At 38.0% G+C, this 24,624-nt stretch overlaps 2 protein-coding genes and 1 long non-coding RNA gene across 6 annotated transcripts in view; all 3 read left to right on the top strand.

The window, feature by feature from the left end:
- The window catches only part of LRP12 (LDL receptor related protein 12), a 47,688-nt gene extending 35,572 nt beyond the window's left edge, over positions 1–12,116 (top strand). The window contains exons 4-7 of the mRNA XM_032676336.1: positions 770–972; positions 3,282–4,383; positions 5,262–5,394; positions 8,896–12,116. Coding sequence (XP_032532227.1) covers positions 770–972; positions 3,282–4,383; positions 5,262–5,394; positions 8,896–9,759 — 2,302 coding nt within the window. The 3' untranslated portion in view covers positions 9,760–12,116. The remainder of the gene's footprint in view (positions 1–769; positions 973–3,281; positions 4,384–5,261; positions 5,395–8,895) is intronic.
- A 929-nt stretch (positions 12,117–13,045) lies between these two features.
- On the top strand, positions 13,046–13,905 carry LOC116780961. Its single transcript, XR_004354715.1, has 2 exons — positions 13,046–13,184; positions 13,762–13,905. It is a non-coding gene; the product is annotated as an uncharacterized LOC116780961 (long non-coding RNA).
- A 4,661-nt stretch (positions 13,906–18,566) lies between these two features.
- DPYS (dihydropyrimidinase) overlaps positions 18,567–24,624 on the top strand; it is a 29,056-nt gene continuing 22,998 nt past the window's right edge. Inside the window, exons 1-3 of one of the 4 annotated variants that reach the window (XM_032676372.1) lie at positions 18,567–19,015; positions 21,404–21,562; positions 23,777–23,956. In XM_032676372.1, coding sequence (XP_032532263.1) covers positions 18,746–19,015; positions 21,404–21,562; positions 23,777–23,956 — 609 coding nt within the window. In that variant the 5' untranslated portion in view covers positions 18,567–18,745. The remainder of the gene's footprint in view (positions 19,016–21,403; positions 21,563–23,776; positions 23,957–24,624) is intronic. The other 3 variants (XM_032676354.1, XM_032676344.1, XM_032676363.1) reach the window with 3 other exon arrangements.

The raw sequence follows: 24,624 nt of genomic DNA on the forward strand, positions 1-24,624 counted from the left end.
CTAAATATTGAACTGGCATAAATGCAATGTAAAGTGGGTAAAACTGTTTAGCTACTAGAACACTTTCTAAACTTTTTCATACTGTTTTTTTTTTTTAATAAAACTAATTTTTTCCCTTTCACATTGTTTTCTTCCACTCATATCACATTTAAGTTCTGATAAACTTCTCTGTTGTCTGTACAGACCTGTTTTGCCCAGATTGTCTCCCGTTCACACTTCATTACCATGACAGCCTGTCTTGATATAGTAGCCATACCATGACATTCCATAATACAATGTTTGGGTAGCCGAGTAGTGCAATTGGGAGAAAGTCTTACCTGAAAACATAATTTTGACCAATTTGGCTGTATTTTTAATGTCAAATCATATCATTGTCATAAGTGTAGAATTAGCTAAAATCCCGATGGAATTTGGGTTAAACAGAACCACTTACTAATATATAAAAGTCATTAAATGAGACACAGAAGAGCAATTTCAATAACAGAATTTATTTTTATATGAAGACTTAATGTTTGTTTTTTGTAGAAAAACTGTGCTTCTTTAAGTAGTGGATGCAATATTTTGTTTAACTAAATGGGTTCTTGTTGTCCTCATAATATAAAAGTATCACCACAAGGTTAAGTCCTATTCTTACAGGGATAGAGAAGCTGCTCTTTTATTTCGTGGTAAAAAAACTTACAGCTAATTTCCATTTTTATGTGTAGTAATTCATCAGCTTGGTTGTGTAACATCCAGTTCAGTAGCAATTTTGACCTTTTCTGTTTTTCAGCTTTCAAGATTTTGATGTTCAGGGATCTCGGCGGTGCAGCTCAGATTGGTTAACAATTGGAAGCTACAAGAACGTTGAAGGCTACAGAGCGTGCGGCTCTTCCATTCCCTCACCATACATCTCTTCACAGGATCATGTTTGGATCAGGTTTCATTCAGATGATAGCATCTCCAGAAAAGGCTTCAGATTAGCCTACTTTGCTGGTATGTTTCAAATGATACCTAGTATAATTTTATGCTTTCACTTTTTGTTTCATCTTTCAAGAAGTATTTCCATGTAGGAGGATAATTCCCTTTACAGGAAATACCTGTAGTCACTTCAAGGTTTATTGAAATTAGGGAAGATATATGTTAGTTAAGGTATTTTGATCCCATGCACAACTTGAATATTCAAAGTGGGAATCAATGATAGCAATAAGCAGAGTAAATGATTTGGGGAAGAAAAAAGTTAGCTGTTAATACCAGGCACCTGGAAGGTTTTTTTTAACATAGTTTGAGATTTGAAATGTTTTCATTGGACTAAAATTAGTTGGTTAAATTAGTTAGGTAGACTTCTGAGTATGATAAATATGGCAAGAGAGGGAAAAAATCATGTTTTGATACTAATGACACATATTCTACTAGTATTACCTCCACCTTTGGAGCATAGTCATTCAATTTAGGTAGGACAAGTCTAGTAGTTCAGTTTTACAAGTTTTGAAGTCAAGGCCAAGGTTCTATTTGACGTCCTAATTTTATGAAGCATGTGTGAATGTACTATATATATAAAAATATGCATATATATGTAACAGAACAAGAAGATGGTATCATTTATACTACATCTATTCTTCGTGTTTTTTAGTGCAATGAACATTTTCTGTAAATTGATCACTGCCAGCACATGCATTTTGCTCTCCTTTCACTCTTTGTCACCAAATTTGTTGACTTAAACACTCTTCAGCAGTGCTTATAATGTTTATCACTCCTGTTGATTCCATTTTTTCCTGCATTCACTTTTTAAAAACCTTAGCATTTGTGAAATTTTAAAAATGCATTGCACATTTAAAAAAAATTTATTTTAAGAAACAGTATTTATTCTTAATGCCTTCTAATATGCACTAAAGTAGAAAAAAGGGGAACAGAGGTATGATATGACTTGACCTATCACAGCAGATTAGTTGCAGCAAGGAAAATTCAGGCTCACTATGAAGACTTTTATCATGTTGAATATTTAAGCACTGGAACATTAAAAATACTTGATTGAAGAAGGCCCTTAAGAGCCTAATAAGTTCAGTTAGCCTTGCTTTGAGCAGGTGATTTGATTAGATGACCTTCATTCAAATCTGAATTGTCCTCTTGTAAAAAAAGAGAGAACGTGCTTCTCCTGGGAACATCTGGATTTTAGTGAGTTCATCATGCTGTCTTTCCTGTTTCCTTTTTAAAGCCTTAAGTATGGTGTTACTTAGAATGGGTATATATTTGTCTAATTTATTTTCCAAATTACTGCTATGTAGGACCATGTGCATTGCAGATGGTTTTTTAAATTTTTGGGGGGATTGACCATGACAGTTTGTTTTATAGCCAATTTTACAGTCTGTACTGTGGTTTTTAGAAATAATAGTGATTTAAAATGATACCGTGGTATTTGACTCAGCTTAAATGTTGGAGAGCTGAATTAACTTGGTTCTCAGGTATGTTTCTGTGTTTCACATGGTTGGAACTTTAATCAGTGAAGGCCTGAAAAATATCCTTGATGTTATAAGTGTGGTAGTAGCCAGTAGACCACATTTTCTTCAATAAAGGTGTCTCTTGACATTTTCTTCTCCCTGTAATAATTAAAAAAAAAAAAAAAAAAAGAGAGACCAGACCAGAAAACCCCACAAAACCCTCACCTCCACATTTTCTGGACCATTACCTGGATTCTTAACTTTTAAAGTACTGTTTTTTGTTCAGGCAAGCATGCATCTCTGCATTTGCTGCGCTCTCAGTTACTGGAGGAGAGGCAGGAGCAAACAGTGGGAGGACTTAAGGACAGAGGTTCCTCTTTGGTTGCAGTAATATGTAATCTTCAGCTGTCAGCTTTTCTCTTGCCATAGATTCTTTGGTACCAAGTAGAAACCTATGAAAGCAGAAGAGAGAAAGCTTTTAATGGGAAGGAATTTGAGGAGGTTACCAGTACTGCAGCACAAAATGTTTCTGTATTTTGAGTGAGAGAGAAGAGAAACAGTATTTTTCTAACTTATTTTTAGCACTTCAGAAGTCAGATTTCTCAATAGCTATAAATGAGCATTGTTTTCTTGATTGGGTTAAAGTTAATTGACTGGAAGCAGCTAAGGGTAAGGTTCATGCAGATTTGCTGATGGAAATTCGACTTGAAAAAAACTGTTCTATCCTGAAATTTACTGAAAGTTGCTGTTTTTTACAGAGACTTCAAGTAGCTGGTTTGCCATTCTGGAGTACGTGCTGCAGCAAATGCGTATGCAACACAAACCATGGAAGTGCTAAACTCTTAAGATATTTTTTTTTTCTTTCAGGGAAATCTGATGAACCAAGTTGTGATTGTGACCAGTTTCATTGTGCTAATGGGAAGTGTATTCCAGAAAGCTGGAAATGTAATAATATGGATGAATGTGGAGACAACTCGGACGAAGAAATCTGTGCCAAAGCTAATCCTCCGACAGCTACTTCCTTTCAACCTTGTGCTTCCAATCAGTTCCAGTGTCTTTCCCGCTTCACCAAGCTTTACACTTGCCTTCCAGAGTCTTTAAAATGTGATGGTAACATTGATTGTCTTGACCTAGGAGATGAAATAGACTGTGCTGTGCCAACATGTGGGCAGTGGTTGAAATACTTTTATGGTACTTTCAGTTCTCCCAACTATCCTGACTTCTACCCACCTGGCAGCAACTGCACCTGGCTGATAGACACCGGTGATCATCGCAAAGTAATCTTGCGATTCACTGATTTTAAACTTGATGGTACAGGTTATGGAGACTATGTTAAAATATATGATGGATTAGAGGAGAATCCACGGAGGCTGTTGCGTGTACTAACAGCGTTTGACTCTCATGCTCCCCTCACAGTTGTTTCATCCTCAGGACAGATAAGAGTGCATTTTTGTGCTGACAAAGTGAATGCTGCAAGAGGATTCAATGCAACGTATCAAGTAGATGGCTTCTGTTTGCCCTGGGAAATCCCATGCGGTGGAAATTGGGGTTGCTACACAGAGCAGCAACGCTGTGATGGCTACTGGCACTGTCCAAATGGAAGAGATGAAACCAACTGCACCATGTGCCAAAGAGATGAGTTTCCCTGCTCTCGAAATGGTGTTTGCTACCCTCGTTCAGATCGCTGCAACTACCAGAATCATTGCCCTAATGGTTCGGATGAAAAGAATTGTTTCTTCTGTCAGCCAGGAAATTTTCACTGCAAAAATAACCGCTGTGTGTTTGAGAGCTGGGTTTGTGATTCTCAAGATGACTGTGGCGATGGCAGCGATGAAGAGAATTGCCCAGTCATTGTGCCCACTAGAGTGATAACTGCAGCTGTCATTGGGAGTCTTATTTGTGGATTGCTGCTTGTCATTGCACTGGGATGTACTTGTAAATTGTACTCACTCAGGATGTTTGAGCGAAGGTGAGTAGAACAGATGGTCTTGAGAGTTCAAATGTATTAAATGGTTTTGTGTCTTTTTTGTTTGTACTTGAAGCAGTTTTATTACTGTACAGACATTGTTGTGCATGATTTCTAAAGACATTGTTCCTTTTTCTTTGAGAGTAAAAAGAGGTTAGTTAACCATAAGAGTATCTCAAATTGGAACCTAGAATCTGACTCTGCTCCTGGCAGGACATCTAAAACTAAACCTTGCTGAGACCTATGGCTTAGCATCATCCAGATGCTTGTTGAACCCTGACAAGCTTGGTGCCATGACCCAGTTCCCTGGGGAGCTTGTTCCAGTGACTGACCACTCTCTCAGTGAAGAAAAGAGGATATATTCTGATCTCTTAACTATTGAGGGTTAAGCTTTCAAGTGTTGTTACCAAAAAGAAAGTGTGGTACAAACTGCAATTAATTAAACTGCAATTAATGTTTCAGTTCTGTATTTGACAGCATGTTTCTTTTCTTCTATTGTAGACTAGCTCATACCAGGATTATGCATTCTTCAGTTTTTATAAAATAATGTGAGCATCTCTCATGGTGCTTTTTATATTTAGCCCGTATTTTTGGGCTGGTTTTTTTTTGTTTGTTTTTTAAGGAATTTATTTTTGGGTTGATTTTTTTGTTCTTATTTCAGCTGGACAGACCCATAGGAATGGGACATAGGACCCATGGACAGACCCATAGGACTGAAAGGACATATTGTATATTCTTTGTCAATTAAATTTCAATTAAATTAGCAAAACTTCTGCTGCTGAAATTTGTTTCAGATTATAATAGTCTGATGTACTTTTAATCTTTAAAATATGTATAAATCAGTGTCTTATATATTCTGAAATTTCTTTTCTCTTCAAAAGATCATTTGAAACTCATTTGTCAAGGGTTGAGGCTGAGCTGTTAAGAAGAGAAGCTCCTCCATCCTATGGACAATTAATTGCCCAGGGTTTAATTCCACCGGTTGAAGATTTTCCTGTTTGTTCACCAAATCAGGTAAGCTTTCAAAATAGCAGGAAGACGACTTAAATTTTAAGGAGACTGAAATAAAGATTTTTTTTTAACTTTCATCTGCATTCTTTTGTTCTACAGCATTTCCTTTTCTTCCTTTCAGGTCAATAACATTACGCTAATGATTAGCCATTGGACAAAATCACAATACAGTAACACCGCTCAGGTTTTTTTTGCAGGCCTTTCTGTTGATAATGCATGCCAGTAATGCACACTATAGAACCCCTCTTGCATTAGATTGGTAGATCTAATTATATGTTCTCTATTAACATTGTGTAAGTTAGCACTTGTGCAAGATAGCACTTGGAAATTTGTGAAAGAAGAATTAAAACTTCTAATGCAGAATGCTAGTTGATATCCACATGTGCTTGGGTACCACCATGCCCATAGAAAAGATGATGGAAAAGGCAAGGCTGTAATATCATATAAAAGTAACATGAACGAGTAACAAAGTAAAAGCCAGTAAATGGCAACTAATAGTGTCTAGTCATCCAGATTCTCATATAGATGATTAGCACAATTCTTAATTTGATTAATGAATGAGGTTTCTATCATAACAACTTTGAAAGACATTTTCAATTAACTAAAGTTACAAAGCTCCTCTGAGAAATAGAAGAAAAGTCCTAGTCTAAGAATCCTGCTGCGCAGTCTTAGAGTTGGGATTAAATTGTATTATGTGTTGCAATTAATACAGCAAAGTTTACTGTTAGCAGATATTGCTGAACATGTAAGAAAAATAGTTACAAGACCATTACATGTTCTTTCGTGCTTACATGTTCACAAGCAGCTGTGATCTGCCGCAAAGGGTTCGGGAGAGGAAAAGAGGAAAGGTTTGCATGAGAGGCTTTGAAAATGTATCAGAAAGAAGATACTGTAAAGATTTTTCAGGAGCTAAATTAGCACTAAACTTCATTCACAAACTTATTAATAAATGCCTAAAATGAACACCGTAGAATCCCTCATTCTTGTTGGATGGGTAGTTGTGATTATAATAAAGATCAATAAGTTTCTGTTTCAAAATGGTTCTGTACTTTTCAAATTTGGCTTGCTGTCCTCTTCTCCAAAATTAGGCTTCACCAGTTTGTGACGGATCTGTGCTCACAAGTCTCTTTAGGCAGGGTTAGCTGAAGGAAGTCTTTTAAGACAGTGCAGTTGTCATGCTCAGATGTGCAAGTCCTTTAGTACAGGTAACTTGGAACAAACTCCTGCAGAACAAACCCTGTGTGGGACATTTGAGGTTCGATGTACATGAACATGTGTAGTAATTAAAATTTACAGGAAAAACCTGGCTAGCTCAGACCCATTTTTCATCATGAAACCTCACAAAGGTGACCTAAGATCTTGTTTTTTACTAAAATGAAATCTCCTCATAGAATAATTCTGGAAAATCCAGACATGTAGTGGCAGTCAGAGTTTGGTACTGGATCTGTTAAAAAGCTGTGCAATTATTAAAATTTTCTTTTATCTTTAGTTTGACTTTAATTGAATTAACCACTGTTGCTTTGGATATATTTTAAGTTATTTTTCAGAATTACAGTATAATGGAATCATATGGCAATCTTTTGTAATTAAACACAACAAAAGATTCATTGTCTTTCTCTGTAACTATGATTTAACACTCCATAAAAATATTGATGCACATACAATAGTTTTCAACAATGAAAGAGTGTTACTGAACTCTCACTATGAAGACCAGTGTTTCAGATAAGACTTGTGACCTTGAAAACTGAAGTAGCTATACTGGGCAATTAACTAGCATAAAAATAAAGAATAGTAGTGAGCATGCCATCATCTTCAAAAGTAATAAAAAGTCATTCTGGAGTCATTGATGCTTCCATGATAAAAACTTCTACTTAACCAATGAAGTTGCACAATTTAAAAACTTTGTTTTTCAGAGCTGAGAACATCAGTAAAAGTAAAAGCTCAAGGCAATGTAAATGGAATTCTATAAATTATAAAACTTAGTTTTTAATACAGTTAAGTATTGGGGGAGTCAATGTTAAGTTGTGTTCAACTTTGTTTTGAGCTATATATATACATTTAAGATTGCAAATCTCAGTAGGACTGAAGATAGTTCAAGTTTTCTAGAAGTCTCAAGCTAGAGGAATCTTGAGTGCTCTAAATTGTATGTAATGCTTTCCATCTAAAACTGATACATGCCTTCAGAGCTGGGTTTTTGAGGATGAGTAGCAATCTCTTCAGTAGCTTTTGAAAGTAAGGCTGCTGAACACATGTATTTTTAAGCTTGAATTCAAATGCCATCTTGTGAACTATTGGCAGGGAAGAGGTAGGTTGTGCATGAGGTATTGTTTGAATACTGTGTTGTGTTGTCTGAAGGGTGGTGGTAGGGAGCTGATGGTGATGGCATGGGACAACTGAAGTGTTTGTAAACAAAGGGAAATATGTGCATGTATGTTAAGGGTTTAATTGGGGAAAAATGGCTGTTCTGAAGAATATTCTTTATTTTTCCATAATCTTCATTAAAAGTTGTGAATATGGACTTTATCCTGTAATTAAACACATTCATGAATATTTTTAAAATCGTGGGCGTATGGCAGATCTTCTGCCCTATTTGAGAATTGAGCTACTTAGCTGAGGCAGTGTTTTCTGTGCAAGTTTGAGTAAGGGATCTGCAAGTCAAAGGTGTTAATGTGTTTGTGTTACTTTACAGTTGAAAAGTTATACAAAGTTTTAAAGAGGAAAATTCAGACATGCATTCCTCTGTAACTGAATGACTGGAAAATACATACTGAATTTGGAAAATGTATGCTTTAGAACACATAAGATAATTTTATTTAAACAGGGGCATTAAAACATTTTGAAACTGGAATTAACTGATTATGCCAAAATGGAAAAAAAATCAAACTACAAAGCTCTGCTGGAGAAGATAATTAATTTAGTCCCTTTGAGGCAACCCTATAGTAGTGGCTAAGGAAAGGTGGTCACCTCTGTTAAATCTTTCTGAAAGATTTTGTTTTCAAATCCTAAACTTCTTGAGTCCTGTTTTTATGTGCTTTTCTTTAAAACTTACAATGACTACTTTACCTTCCTTGTAAGACTGTTTGTAACAGATCTTGTACGCCTGCTGTATTGGGTCTGTGGTTGCACCATATCCTGATTATAGCGCCTTGCTTTTCACTTTGCTGTTATATAAAGATCCTTGTTTTGGGCAGAAGTGTACCTTATCTATACCTCATTGCTTTTTTTATTCCCCTTCCTTATGTATTTCCACTTAATTTCCCTGTTCATAATATTTTTTTCCTCTAGAAAATCTAGACTTTTGTCATGCCAACTTTGTTTTTAAAATAGCATATTACTACGTTTACCAGATCCTTATTATTAAAGATGCAACACGTTTTAATATCTAAGGGTCTAGATTTTAATTCATGGTTATAGGCTGTTTTGCACAATCATTATCATTCTTTCTTTGTTAGAACAGTACCAACAAACTATTAACACCTGCTTGTTGCTTGTCTTCCCATTTAGGCTTCAGTTCTGGAAAACCTGAGGCTGGCAGTACGTTCTCAGCTTGGATTTACCTCAATCAGACTTCCTATTGCTGGCAGATCAAGTAATATTTGGAATCGAATTTTTAATTTTGCAAGGTCACGCCATTCTGGATCGTTGGCATTGGTCTCAGCAGATGGAGATGATGTTGCCAACCAAAGTACTAGTAGAGAAACTGAAAGAAATAATACTCACAGAAGTTTATTTTCAGTTGAATCTGATGATACAGACACAGAAAATGAAAGAAGAGACACAGCAGGAGCAGTTGGTGGTGTTGCTGCCACCTTGCCTCAAAAAGTCCCTCCTGCAACAGCAATAGAAGCAACAGTGGGAGCGTGTGGGAGTTCCTCTGCTCAGAGTGGCAGTGGCAGTAACACGGATGGTGGAAGAGAAGTGACGAGTGTAGAGCCCCCGAGCACAAGTCCTGCACGTCACCAGCTCACGAGCGCACTCAGCCGTATGACTCAAGGCTTGCGCTGGGTGCGCTTCACTTTAGGGAGATCAAGCTCAGTGAATCAGAACCAAAGTCCTTTGAGACAGCTTGATAATGGGGTAAGTGGAAGAGAAGAGGATGATGATGTTGAAATGTTAATTCCAGTCTCTGATGTAGCATCAGACTTTGACATGAATGACTGTTCAAGACCTCTACTTGATCTCAGCTCAGATCAAGGACCAGGGCTTAGACAGCCTTACAGTGCAACGCATCACAGTGTAAGGTCATGCAGTCGAGATGGCCCCTGTGAGAGCTGTGGCATCGTACACACTGCCCAGATACCCGACACTTGCTTAGAGGCAACAGTGAAAAATGAAACTAGTGACGATGAGGCATTATTACTCTGCTAGGTACGGATTGTTTAGGAAAGATTGTGTACAAGTTGGAGCAATATCTGTCATTGTTTTGTACTTCACAGTTAAAACTAGTTTTTAGTTCTAAAAACTCCAGGACAACAGTATGTTAAAACTACTTTAGCCTGTGTGATTGATTAAACTTTTCTTATACTGGATGACATTATGGAACTATTAGAGTGAACATTTTAATGGCTCTGAATACACAGTGTGTATCCAGTATAATCAGATTACTCCTTAAACCGAAGTTTTCCCAGTTAGTTTCAAATTTAGTTTATCCTGGTACTGTAGTTCAAACCAGAAACATGGCTGCTCAAGACTCATTTGGCTGCCTGTTTAACCCCATATTAACAGGTGAATTTGTACAGAATTCTTTTCATTTAGGAATTGACTCTGTTGTATTATTGCCAACATACTTGTAACTTAATATACTAAGTACTGGTAAGGATTGTTAATGTAAAATATGTACTTTTCTTTGAGTTTATACAACACTTTGTCTAAATATTCTTAAATTTCATCATAATGTGAATTTATGTAAAGGGAGGAGAAACTTTCTCCAGGAGCATTCTTTTTCTTTCAGAAGTACAAAATGCAATGATATATGAAATTTAGACATAATAGATAAACTGATGGCAAAAGCTTTTATAGCACTGACTTTCCTAAACTGCAGTCTAATATGGTACAGCCAAATTGTATGTAAAATCCCCAGTCATTAGTCTTTTCGATTTGAAGTAAAAAAGGGCCGAAGATATTACAATATGTGTTAGTTCTTTAAATATCTGATATGTACAAATACACTACAGAATAAGTTCCAACTGGTAATAGATCTTTCCCTAATACTGTAGGGTATAAAGCTTGTTTGGACTCAAGGGATTTGCACTAAAATCATATTAAGGTCTCTAATGAGCTTAGTGCACAAGCACTATCACTTTAAGTACTATTATTGTCTAATATTGCAATGGCTATATATTTCCATGGCTCTTTTCTTGGGGTGTTGCATTTTTGTTGCAATTGAATTTGCTTTACTAATTCCCTATTTATTCGTTGTATTTAAAAACTGGTTTACTTGGTTGCAGACTGGTTGTTTAAAAAAAAACAAAACCCCTTTTAGTGTATTTTTTTATGATGTTACATGTTGGAGCAAAACAGATCAGTGAGAAAAAAAGCTCATAACTTCCAATTTTGTGATAAGCAGGTTAATATGTGGCTACTAGTGTGACAACAAGAAACTACACTTTTAAAAACAAAAATGTCAACTACTGTTTTATTTATTCTTTGCCAGTCTGTTTTCAGTAGGCTTAAAGATCCAGTATGAAATGTATTTGTGTGTGATTGTATGCTATTTATTAAATTTTAAATACTTTGTTGAATGTCATTTTAAAGCATGTTTAAAGTCTTGTGCATTTCTGTCGTGTTATGCTGTCGGGCAGAACTGACTAAAATTTTAATATGTATCAAAATTAAATTGAATTTTTGTTATGTTTTTGAGGTACTTTTAAAGATAAATCCAAGGTCTGTCTGGCTTTTTATTTTTTTAAATCCTCATCTCTGAAGTACAAATCACATGCAGAAGAAACAAACAATTGAACGGATTCCAAAGTGTACATATCTTCTCCCTCTTCTCTTCATTCACAGACACTGGGATGAGAAAAATAAGCGATTTTAACATCTGGTTGATTTTTTCATGACAGTTAGCAGGTAAATTCTGAGTTCAGGACACAATTATGTAGATTTGTGCTTTTGAGGAATCTTATGTGCAATACAGTTGTAAAAAATTTTATTATTATAATGACCCATGCGGTTTCAAGTTTCAGAACAGATCACATCACACTGGTACCAGATCAGGTACAGGTTGGCCCATAATTACACATACTCGAGTAAAAGTCATCAATGGCCATTTTTATTCACATTGAATAATATCTAAATCTGTGGGCAATCTTTAGTCTGATTTCAGTAGCATTGCTTTTAGAGCAGGCAACTTTGCAATAGGAACATGGTAACGCACCCTGAAGTATATGTGAACGGTATGTCCTGGTATAAAATACTGGGTTTTTAAACCTTCCTAACTCTAGTTGTCATTAGAAACTGGTTACAGAAATGCTTGTCCCTGAGGCAGATAAATTTTGAAGAAAGTCTTCACAGAATACCTTTGGCGTTAAACACACATAGTGATCTAAATTTGTTCCATTAGATGCCCCAAATAGCATGTACCTATGGACTCCATATTGCAGATGTAAAAAGAACACAATGTTTAATTTGTTTTAAAGGAGAAATGCTACACATTTAACTGAGAAGTTGGATTTGATTGAGAATTTGGAAAACTGTAAATAAAATTCATATTTGTATGAGGCAAATTTGTTGCAGTGATTTTTTTTCTTGGTGATATTAAAAGGAGCGATCATTTTTTCCTTTGAGTAATGTATTAGTGGTTGGGGTTGTATTTGTTTAGTTCGCTTTTATGAAGGCTTCTAATAGGTCATTATTACCCCATTTCTTTTCATTCTGGAGAACTTGAATTAGTGTTTTGTTTAATTGATTCTTGATTTAGCTGTGCTACAATGCTAGAGCATTTTGAACAAAAGTCAGAATTATTTACTGTGGAATTACCTTGTTTTCTGTAATAAGTCACTTTAATCTGAAAACTTTGAAGAATGCAGGTTATTGTGAGGCAAGTTTTCTCCTCATGTAAAACTTTTTAAGCGGTGGAAAGAGTTTGTCATTGTTCGTTTTCACATATCACACTTTTTTTGTCATTTGATTTGCACTGAAACATTTAGGGCTAAGCTTCCGAGGGTTTGTTTTGTTTCCAAAGTAAAGTCCATTTTCAGTGCAAGTTCAGCAAATATTGCTGATAACTCTTCTTTCAAAACAGGTTCCTGGAGAGGATGCTGGAATTAGTTACAGTATCATGTGTTCCACTTCCCATCCAAATGCCAAAGCAAGAACTTGTGTCAAAGCTTGCATTCAGGCTGGGAAAGTCACAGTTCAAGTTAGGACACAAATACTTTGTCAGTGAGTCTTTATTTTAAAGACTCGCAGCAGATCAAATTCAGGACTTTTACTTTTGGGATGAGTTTTTGCTTCCTTTCTGAAAAGTGAATGTTTCATTCTCCTGCAGCTGTTTGACAGTGACAGTTGTCCTGAGGAAGTGCTGCACATTTCCCATAAACCTTAAGTCAACAGCTTTAATCTTCCTGTAATTGGGATGAACCTTTTTGTGGAGTGTGTTCTGTTGGTTTGCAGGGTTTTTTTGACTGTATCTCTTTCCTTCTTCCCATGTGGGTTTCTGAAAATAAGCAATTGGTAACTGAACTCCTGCAGGACATCAGCTACAGCTCAGTTGCCCAAAATGGGATATGTTCTGAAAGGACAAGGGAGGAGTCTGTCTTGTCCCTTTGCCAACTCACCGAAAGTAAGGAGAGGTAAGCAGATTGATGGTTACAACTCTGTCCCTTCTATCCTCCATTGGGATTTCACTACTGTAGTTAGCTTTCCCTCATCAAAGTAAAGTCTGTAATTACTGGACTTGAAATAGAGAAGTTTTATAGCAGAACATTCAAGTCAATGTGTCCGGTTCAGGCGTCCGCTCACGTGCAGTACCTCACTGTGGTCTATCTGGTGAACAGTAACTTGAGGGAAGAGAATGTAGTATTCACTAAACTGAAGTATCAGCTGAGAATTCAGAATGACAAGACTTCCCACATCGGTGATGGAGTTAATGGGAGATGTCGCTCTATAAGCAGTCTTGGTTACTGATTCCTAGTCACGCTTTGTGAAAAGGCATTTGGCATTAACAAAATTTAGCTAATCGTTGTGAATATCCAGATACAAATTAATGTTTGTGGTATTTCTACAGACACACACTGAAATCTAGCAGAAGAGTTTAGCTTTCAGCATTAATTCCTCCTTGTGAGCAAGTGGCATCATACTATCAAAGAACAAAAGAAAAGATACAATCTGAAATACTTGCATTCAATTTGAAAGGGGTTTTTTTTTCAGATTACAGTTACCTTGTATGCTGCTTGTGCAGGAAAGAAGGGATGGAACACAGGAGGCAAAACCAACTAAGATGAAAGGATGAGTCACTGAATTTTGAACTTGTCTGATGAAAGGGTTGTAATAAAATGGACTAGAAACTCTAAAGGAATATAATTATAATCTGTTACATTGCACAAAGGATTATTTTTTTTTTTTTTTTAGGTAAGCAATTGTAGGACGGCATCCCAAGAATGTAGGGCATGTCAAATCAGGAATGTATTAGAGAAAGAAAGGAGTTCTGGTTCACTGTGCACTTTCTAACAAATAATAATTTCTTATGGAAAATGTAAAGGACAAAGGAATAAAATTATTTTAAGGTACAAGGAACTGACCCCTGAAATAAGCATACATTGTAGATGTTACCTACCAGAGGCAGGTGTCTGAATTCAGAGCAGAAGTCTCAGATTTTGTCTAAGCATTGTTGACTCATGGTTTAGTAGAATTGCATTCATACCTTTGCAATCAAATAGTTGTGCCTCTGAAGGTATGCCAACAGAAATTAAGAAAACATTTTATCGCCTCTCCAGGTGTATAAAACTGAGGAAAAACAGTTGGTAATATTTATTTTTTTAAAACTTGTCATCTTTCCTGTGGTTATTTAACAACCACCTTTGACAGTTGGAGGAAGTGGTTCTGGTGCACCAGAGGAAAAATAGTCTGGAGCAATATACAGGATAGTGAGGACTGTCATAAACAGACATTTTTTTTCTGCAGTGGTATGGCAAGGAACAGAGATGTTCAGTTTTGCTTTATTTTGCCTAGTATGTTGACCAGCAGTTATGGTTCTGTTTCCAAGCAGCTAATTTCCGCTTTTGTCATGTTTCTTGGAGTTGGAAAAATCTCACCTATGAATTCTTTCTTTGATATCGTCCACCAGTAAGTAACTGACAGATATGATGAGTCTTTTTTTTTTTTTACAGATCATCCTGAAACTTAGTAAATGCCTGAGTTGAACTGCCTCACAGATATTTAGAAAGTGGACATGTTATTGACCCTTGTTGAGCCAAGGATTAGTAAAAAGACTAAAGAGCATAATACTAGGGTTCCTTAGATGTTCCTCTCCTGGGTTCCTGGTCATTCTTTTCTCTTTATTGGTTCTGCTGTCTGTGGTCCATCATTTGTGTTGAGCAAGTTCAAGGAGGAAGAGGCACTTGGCCTTATGAAAATGAGAGGGAACAGTTACTACCTACTCTTGCTTTAGAAAGTAGGATGGTCTTCAGCACATGCACAGCTTTGGCTGCCTTCCTTTGTGTCACACATGTGGAGCCTGAGGCTGAGTGCTAATGGGCTGCACCATCACTTCCAATGTATTTGAGGAAAGACTGGCATTAGGATCTTGGATGTGGGCCAGTACGTGTACTGAGGGGAGCATATTTATAATTGTACCACTTATGTGAAACTACAGGATTGAATTCCTTTCATAACATTTTTTTAGCCTTGTTTTTTAATAGAAAACCAATAGAGTGTACTTTCTAGTTTTGGAAAACATTTACAGCTGAAGAAGGCTTTAGAGATTAGATTTTAAAAATAACCACTCATTTGTGTCTGCAAATCAATCATGAAAGTAGTCAGCACCAGATTATTCTGAAAAATAGTTGAGAGGTTTTGACAAGGGGCACCTTGACTGGTCTCACAATTATGAAGACTTTGCAGGTACAATTATGTGTAGACCATCTGGTTTTATTGAATGAGTATTAAATGCACACTAAGGAGTGTGAAAGTAAATCCCAGGTGAGATGGCATTATAGGTTCTTTATAGAAGTTGCAGAGAAATGCCTACTTGAGTATTCACAGTCCTTTCGACTTTCTGAATATGGGAAAAGATAACTATTCTTTCCCATCTGCAAATCCAGAGTTCACCTCAAGGTGACACATCTTTGCACCAATTCTCCAAAACCAAGTGCTTTATCCAGCATTACTGAAAATTGTTGGTATCCTTTCTGTTAGTTTTATCTCACTGAAAATGGAGTGAATTAGGAGCCAGAAGCCTTGTTGCAGCAGCAATACATATTCAGTGATCATTAAGAATACGGGGCCAGTTGTCTTCTCACAGTGTTAAGAGAATTGTTTCTGTCCCACCTGTGGTATTTCAGGCCATTTTTCGAGGGATAGCTGAGCTGCAAAATATTAAATATTTACCAAATATATGTAAATGCAACTGATGTGAGATTATCTTGCTGGTGCCAATAGATTAAATAAATGGACTGCTTAGACAGAATGTTATGTGCTAATACAGGTGTTCAAAACCACCTGTGGGATAAATTTAGTTTTTCTAGGCACAGCATTGCAAGACGTGACACTCAGTTACATTGCCGGTTTGTTGGCAGCTCTGCAGATCTGAGTTGGACGTGAAGTTTCAGATAGGAAGGTTTTTGAGCTGTGCTAGTCTTCATGCATTTAAGTATCCAAGTCATGTCAGCTCTTTCCTGTGCAACATACACAAAAAGGGAATTGAATATCCTGGTGTGATCTGCTGTGATGTGGCTGGCCTGCCTTCAAATCTCCCTCTGCCCAATTTGGCAGAAGGATTTGATCAGGAACAGTTTACTGCTGCCACTAGCCCAAGAGCATACTCGGAGGTGACTAAGTCTGTCATGTAGAAACTCCTTTCACAGAAAATACTAAGTATTCATTGACCAGGGAGAAATGGTAAGAAAGTGACTATTTTAGGTTGACAGTTTAGGCAGTGAGGTGGTGCTGAAACTTCAGCTTCAGAGTGAAGTCTCTTTGTCAACATATACTGAAAATTTTGTTGAGGCTGTTCCACATCAAATCATTAAATATCCATTGAAGTAGGAATGTGAACTTGCCTGCTGTACCCCCCGTGACTGCACACGATCAAATGAACCTCTGACTTCGCTACCCACTTTCCTCACTTAACAAAGGTCACTTCATTTATACAAAGTGGAACTTTTGCACCTGAGACATGTTCAGATCCCTGGCAGTCCAGCTATTCAGGTGCCTATCTGCATGTTGGGAAAAGTGGGTTCACTGCCTTAGCAGCAGCAGAGATTCAGGTTATAGCCCCATTCTGGTGCCCACCTGGACCTCTTCTGTCCTCACTCTCTAATCTTTGCAATTGCTCTCTTACTTTGACTTCCCTCTTGCATCTTTATTCCCCAGCTCTTCATCTGAGTAATCATATTGTTGAAACTCAGCCGTTCCTGGCTCATCAATGCCATTGTAATTAGCGAGCCAGAGTTCCTGCCTGAATTCCCATCACAGTACCTTGACCCTTGTCTGTTTAACAGTTTTAAATGCAGCAGACATGGTAGGTGCATGTTGCCATTTCCTGCCTGTTCAGCACTGCACAGCTGCCTCAGTAGCATTGAGGCATTTTGCTCATTCTCTCCTCTGCTTTTCCAAATGAGTTTTGACCTTTTCTGTTGCTGTGTGGTGTGATGAGTCCCAGTGGGTCTTTGTCACACCACACAGAGATGAGGTATAAGACAGGATACTTTGGGATGAGCAGATAGAAAGGCAAATATATGGCACTGCTTTCCTACCCATCATGAGGCAAGGAACAAAGGTGACACACTGATGGGAAGGTGAATTTTTTCCAAATCTCATGTCATTTGTCAAAGTGGCTTTTTTGTAGCATATATGTGCACTCTCTCACAGCCCTCAGAGACAATGTTCTGCCTGCTGATGCCGTTGCCACTGAACTGGAAGAGGTGAGGGAATGAAGTTGCAGGTGCTCAGCAGATTTAGGGACACGCTTGAGCAGTGTCACTGCTGAGTATGCACACATAGGGTTATGGGGGAAGTGGGAAAATTCCATAGAAACCGTGTCTCTGAGATGGTACAGAGCAGGTCTTTTCCTCTGCACCAAGCTTTTAGCTACTTTTCCAATTATCTTCATTTTACTTTCCCACTTCTCTTTCCGGGTCTATATCCTGAAACACACAAGGCGCATCTCTTCGCTGAGGTCACGCCAGCCCTGCGTGTGAAACCCACTGCAGAAGGCCCTACTTTCCCTTTCTTCTGGCCCTCAGAAGGGCCCCTATGGGGCAGGGAGGCACGAGTGGCCAGCAAACCCTGGGGGCTGCTGCCAGGGCTGGATAGGCCAAAGGCAGTTGTGCAGGCAGTGGTACCAAAGGTGTGGGAGCACAGGTCTAGTGGGGCAGATGGAGCAAGGCATCTGCTACTGAAATCTTCACATGGACCTTGACACACACCCATGGCTTCCTCCTCAGGCCAGAGTGGTGTTGTGGGGGTGAGGGGAACTCTGTTTGGATCCTAAGGGCTGTGTGTCCCAAATCGTATTCTGAGAAACAGCTCGGGCACAGTTCCTGATGGACAGTGTCCTCCAGTGGTGGCTCAGTCCCATGGTCCCTGAGTTGACCCTGCTGTTTTGGCTGAGGAAAGTGTGACACTTGAACCACCATAGTGCTGCACTCAGACAGCCACTCTGCACAGGCAGGACTCTCAGGCTCCCTGGACATGCCTGTAGGGAGCTCAGGTCACCCTTGGGCTCCCCAGCCTCTTCTGTGGAGAGCTCAGGTCACACTTGGTTTCCTCAAATGCAGGTGCAAAGAGCTTGGGTTACCTTTGGGTATCACAAGGCTATGAAGGGCCACATTTTCAAAGTATCCCAGCATGTTACAAACTCCCAGGTGCATAGGCCAGGCTGGAGCGAGTGCCATGAGAACCCTGCCAGACCCCCCTGCAAGCCTGGCTCTGCTTTCCCTGGGCAGAGTCCAGAGCAGAAAGGGCCTGATGCCAGTGCTCTGCCCCCATCCAGCTCACTGAGCCACATGAGAGGTGGGAGGTGGAGCAGCCAGGGGCACTGAGGGCAGTTCCAGTGTCCGTTTAAAGAGCATGTTGTGGTGTGAGTTTAGGGCCATTTGGAGATAACTGGTGTTCTGGAAGCAGGGGGGCAGGGAAATACTCTCAGGCAAGAGCAACTTTCTGAGTTGAGGCCTCACTCACCTTCTAGGCTGGCATGCCACCCCAAAAACAGGCTCAGCAGAAACTTTTGATCAAGGGGGGAAAAGTCGTGAATGATGACCTCTCCGTGGTGGCTGATGTGTATGTGGAAGATGGAGTGGTGCAGCAGGTGGGACCAAACTTAAACCCAGAGCCCTCGACTGGACTCATTGTGCTGGATGCAACCAACAAGCTGGTGATCCCTGGGGGCATCGATACTCACACACACATGGAGTTCCCTTTTATGGGTAGCAGGTCAAAAGATGACTTCTATACTGGAACCAAGGTGGGTGCACGTATGTGTGTCTGTGCATGCATTTGGGCTTTCTCAGATCTGTCTGCTGGTTATGAGAGAGTGTGAATCAAGCACAGGCAACTGTTACTGTCTCTTGACCAGGACATTGTCATAAGTTGGAGTACTCAGAGGTCCACCTTCAACTAGTTTGTTCCTTAGGTTCCTTCAGAAACTAATCTGGCTGAGGGTGACAAATGTTAAAGGCAGGCATTTACCCTCAACGTGCATTGGTACCTGCATCAAGCTTTATACTTTTCTGAGGAAAGATTAACTAAAGCAACAGTTGAATTCCCCACCGTCATTGGAGCACTTCTATGGTAATCTGTTGTTTCTCCTCTGTTAGCAAAGGGGATTGCAAGCTTTTCTTCTGTCATTCTCTTCGGAGCTTAGTGTGTCTCTCAGTGCAAGTCCAGTTCAAATAAACTTTCTGGAGTTACCTAATTTCTCTCAGTTTTACCCTTGGTGTGTTGGGGTTTTTTTTAGCTTTTTAGCTGATCTCGTTATATTCCCTGCATGTGAATAGAGTATCAATTCCTCCCATTAACAGTATTATGCATCATCTCCATACAGTTAAAATACAGAGCTCCCCAAAAATTTTAAGGCACTTTTCTAAAAGCTTTGCTGTGAAGGTTGAAATCTTTGCTCACAGAAGGGATCACATTGCCCTGCTTGGCTTGTCTGGTAGCCAACACCTTTAGAGAGCTTTTATATCCTGTTCCTCTCACAGCAGAACTGGGGTTTGCTAAAAAGCAGAAAGTAATTGTTTTTTGAATAACTTTTTGAGATACTGGACAGGGAAGCTGTGAAACAGAGACTGCATATACAAAACAGAGTGTCCAGATAGTCTCTTTGGTGCCTACAAGAAGAAGATTCTAGATCCAGCTTAGTGATCAGATATCTGGTTAGATATTGTGGACCTTCTTAATCCAGGTCAAAGTGTGGAAAGCGTTCAGAGCTATTCACTGAAGGTCATTATCTGACAAATATTTTGGCAAGAAATTCAGGGAGACAGAGTTGTGTTAAAACTATTGCAAAATATGCTACAATGATTAGCTAAGATTTACTCATTCAGTTAAATAAGTAAAGGTACCTCTCTTTACAAAGAGAGGAGAAAATATACTGGGGATAAAAAGAGACTTTTAGTGGAGTTGTGGAACCCATGACATCTTTTTTTTCTTGAAGTCTATAAATATTCTTTAATTCTAAATCCTGTTTAACAAATTAGACGGTCTTGTTGAAAAATATTTGACAGTTTGAAGAACTTTTCTTGGAGAAAATGTTTTACTGAATTCATCACAGATTTTCAAATACTTATGTCACTCTCCCAACCTCTCATTTTGCAAAATATGCTGACATATTTACAATTTTGCTTCTGAGTGCTAACTGAACTGCAGGAGGGAAGAGACTGATTGATCTAGAAAGAGTAATATAGCATGAATTTGAACTATGTATATTTTGATCTGAAGTGGTTGTGCAAAGGAATATTGTTCAGAGCAATAGAAAGGATTTCCCTTGCTAATTTGGAAGAGAGAAATAATTTCAGTAAAGGAATTTCTATATTGAATTAATTTCTGTTATTCGAGAATCTGATTTCTCTGAGTGATTGATAAAAATCCTTCAGAGTAAAAAAAAAAAGTAATAATTCAATTTTCCATTAGGGAGAGTAAAAAATTATTAGTTAAAAGCAATTTTTGATTCTCATGCATTCATAAAGTAAGGGGGGGTTATTTATTTAATGACTTGAAAATATTTATATGAAATATGTAACTACCTCATTCTATTTAAAAATCTGCTATACAGTTTCACTAAATGATATCCTGCCACTAATAAAAATAACTTTAAAACACTTCTACAATCCTGTTGGTGTTAGACAAGAGTTTGGGGATTTTCACAGTGTATGTTCAAACTGAATTGGTTTTGGTTTATTGATTGTGTATCTGTCCTTTAATACTTCCCTGTCACACAGGCTTGCTTTATGGTCTATATAGATTCTGAGGAAACATTTCTCAAGTTGACCTTGGTCTTCTGGTGCTCTTCTTTCTCTGTGATTCCACACACTTAAGGAAACTCAGTGATGCATGAATGCTACAGGCTCATCTCCAAATCTAGGATAAGTTTTTGTACATGAGCGAAAGCTTTTCCTTTCAGTCTGAGAATTTCACTGTGATTCTCCTGAATACCTCTTGAGAACATCTTTCTCAAAGCAGATGAAATTAATCTCCACAATCATTTTGCAAATTCAGACTTCACTCAGGGAAACTCTTCAGTGGCTTTTGGCTTTCCAGTGTATCAAGATTAATTGCTACACAGGGAGTTGGAGAGGGTGGGAGGAAATTTGCATTCTCTCTGATTGCTAAATATTGACTTTCTTCTTTTCAGGCTGCTATAGCAGGAGGGACCACTATGATCATCGACTTTGCCATCCCTCAGAAAGGCTGTTCTCTTACTGAGGCCTTTGATACATGGAAAAGCTGGGCAGACCCTAAAGTCTGCTGTGATTATTCGCTGCACGTGGCGGTTACATGGTGGAGCAACAAGGTAGAAACTAGAGCTGATTATCAATTCCATGAATTGGTATCACACCTGCTTTGAATTAGTCCTCACGTGCTAAATATAGCTTGCTGGCAGTATAATGGTTAGCATTTCTGTGAGTAAAAACAGCATTTGAAATAGCCCACACTGTTCTAAAAGTACACATATTTAAAAAACTAAAGAAAGTCTGCAGATAGTCTATATTTTTGGATAATACTGCACAAAGGTAAAGGTAGCAGTTGTGAGAGACCAAGACTAGGCAGGCCAGAGGGGGAAAGAGGTTTTTGCAATAATTTTGCCTTTTTTCACTTGAACACTTGAAATTTTATGTTCCTGTTGAGTCTTGGTAGTTTGTATTTGGGTTTTTTTAAATAAGGTATATCTGAAAAATATGGTACTTTACTTCATTTGTAGAGGAAGACTTCTATTCCTGGGTAACTGCAGTAATACCCCCTTAAAGTAAAGCAGGACTGGAGAAAATAGTAAATTGAAAGTGAGATTATCTAAAAAACCTTTTTGAAATTTATATATGGGAGAATCATCCCTGTTGAGTGAATGTTTGCTAATAACCTGGAAGCTTTACTGAATTAATTAATTTTTCAGGTGCTTGATATCTATCTGAATGTGCCCCATGTGTTACAAGATCACTTTGGATTCTCAGAGAACTACGCATCAGTACACAGATATATTAAGTCATTTCCATTTTTAAATAAGAATACGAAAGTCTTCACTCTGCAAACAACACATCTTTGATATTCTGTATGCTGAGCACTAAAATAGGCTGACCACAACTTCTAGCTTAAAGCAAAGACATAAAATAAATTCTTCAGTGAAGTTTGAGTGATGTGCATTTGAAACAGCCTTGGTAGAGAACAGTGAAGTACTGAAAAATCCAATAAAACTAGAGAAGTGTAAATCAATGAAATGTTCTGGTCTATATTAAGAATTTAAATGTTTTTAAAGACCCTGATTGAAAGAAATAGAAAGGTCTAATATTTTGTAGCTGTAAAGGACCTGGGTGAAGAATATTCCATGCCCTTCTGATTAGCTCTCATCTCCTCAGGATTTAAAGTATTGATTAAAAGCATACATTCTTTACAATGCCTTCCCTTTTTTATAGTAAATAGGGAAGAAGAGAACAAATGACATGCCTCTATATTTGAGCCAGAACAGGGCCTTTATTTGATAATTCCCACTTAAAATATGCTCTCATTCCTTCTCTGGATAAATTAAAAAAAATTCCTTGAGTTTTATATAAATCTCTCCTTTCTTGGGCAGATCCAACCAGATTAATAAAGAGCAGATGAAAAATAAAAATTAAAAAAAAAAAGTACTTTTTGAAAGGAATTAATCCCATGGAAATTGTAATAGCATTGCAGATTCATGTCAATTACTGTCACCATCATTTTACTGGGAAGGGAGAGCCAAAGTTACATAAGGTATGTTACAACTAACCAGCTGAGCAAGAAGCCTTTGGACTAAAATCTGTGTCTTTCTTTCTTTGGGACATAATGTTTTGCTGGGCTTCATAGACCCTAGCAGAAACAGGGCATCTTATCAAGGACTGCATACAAGAGAAACAAAACAAAACAAAAAAAATCCACAAACAAACAAACAACACCAACACCCCCCACTCCCCACCCCACCCCCCAGGAAAAACAAAACAAACATATAAACAAAACAGGCTTGCATTTAGCATTTTGGAACCATTTTGTTTGACAACAAAATATTTCAAAAGGCTGTGTGTTGTTTAGAGTAAGGACAAAGCTCTAAGAGATGAGATCTTTTCTGTCATTCTGTTGTTTGCCAGAAGCTGAAGCCTACTACAATCCAATTTTGAAAATCAGTTTTGCACAAATGTATATGTTGTGTGAGTTGGACACATTGACTGTAATACTGGACTGGATATTCTCAACATCAGGAGGTTTATTTGGAATAAAATTCTACTTCAGTATCTTTTGCAAAAAGCATTCCCTTCATGCAATTCACTTTTGCCTCCAATATCTGCACTGCCATGCTACTCATTTATATACTTCGAGAATTAATTTATTACAAGAATAGTAGAAGTCAGTCTTTAAATATGTGACTTGAGCTGCTTATACTGAACATATGTTTGATGAGTGAGTGAAGGCTCACCCTTCAGTTACAATTTCTTTATACAAGGTTGCTAACATGTAAAAGATAATTGCTGCATTCTGAAAATTGCTGACTGTTTTTCAGGTGAAGGAAGAAATGAAACATCTTGTTCAAAACAAAGGAGTCAACTCCTTCAAGATGTTTATGGCCTATAAAGACATATACATGGTCAATGATGAGGAGTTATTTGCAGCCTTTTCCTGCTGCAAGGAGCTTGGAGCAGTTGCTCAAGTCCATGCCGAGAATGGGGAGCTGATTGCACAGGTGCACATATGACATTTTTTTCATTGAAGTCAGGAATATAGATGGTATCTCCAAACATAGTCAGCTTATCTAACAGGAACAAATCCAGAAGTAAGGACAAAGTTTCACTGACAGGGCATGAAAGTCTCAACATCTCTCTAAGTGTAATTAGCCTCATTTCACACTTGCCACTGTCCCCTTAGTGCTATGTGGAGGCACTGAGAGTATAACTGTCCTGGTTATACTAGATACCAGTTATAACTATAGTGGCTATACTAGAATAGTTTCTTCAACTATTCTTGTCAACAGTGCTTTGACTCTGCCCCAGGCCCCAAAATGAAAATTAAGTTATTGCTAAATAATCTCAGATCAGCAAATCTTGGGCTACTGAAATATAGTAGGGACAAAATCTTATGCCTCTTAAAACCTAGGAGTTTTCAGAGGCTCTGAATATGTATCTTTCTGTTTAGTAAGGACCTTTCCTTTTTCTTTTTTTTTTCTTTTTTACCTGGGGGGGTTAGTACTGTAACACAGTTACTGGCTGTGATCATTTAAGAGCACATACTGAGAGAGGAGTAGGGTTTTCAAAAGTGGTGATTTACCCCTGCAAGCTAGTGAAGTGTGTTCTCTGAATTTACTTAGCTATTCTGAGACCTGCATTTATTGAGATATACTGGATTTCAGATAAA

The sequence above is a fragment of the Chiroxiphia lanceolata genome, chromosome 1 (genome assembly GCF_009829145.1).
Source record: "Chiroxiphia lanceolata isolate bChiLan1 chromosome 1, bChiLan1.pri, whole genome shotgun sequence".
Lineage (NCBI taxonomy): Eukaryota > Metazoa > Chordata > Aves > Passeriformes > Pipridae > Chiroxiphia > Chiroxiphia lanceolata.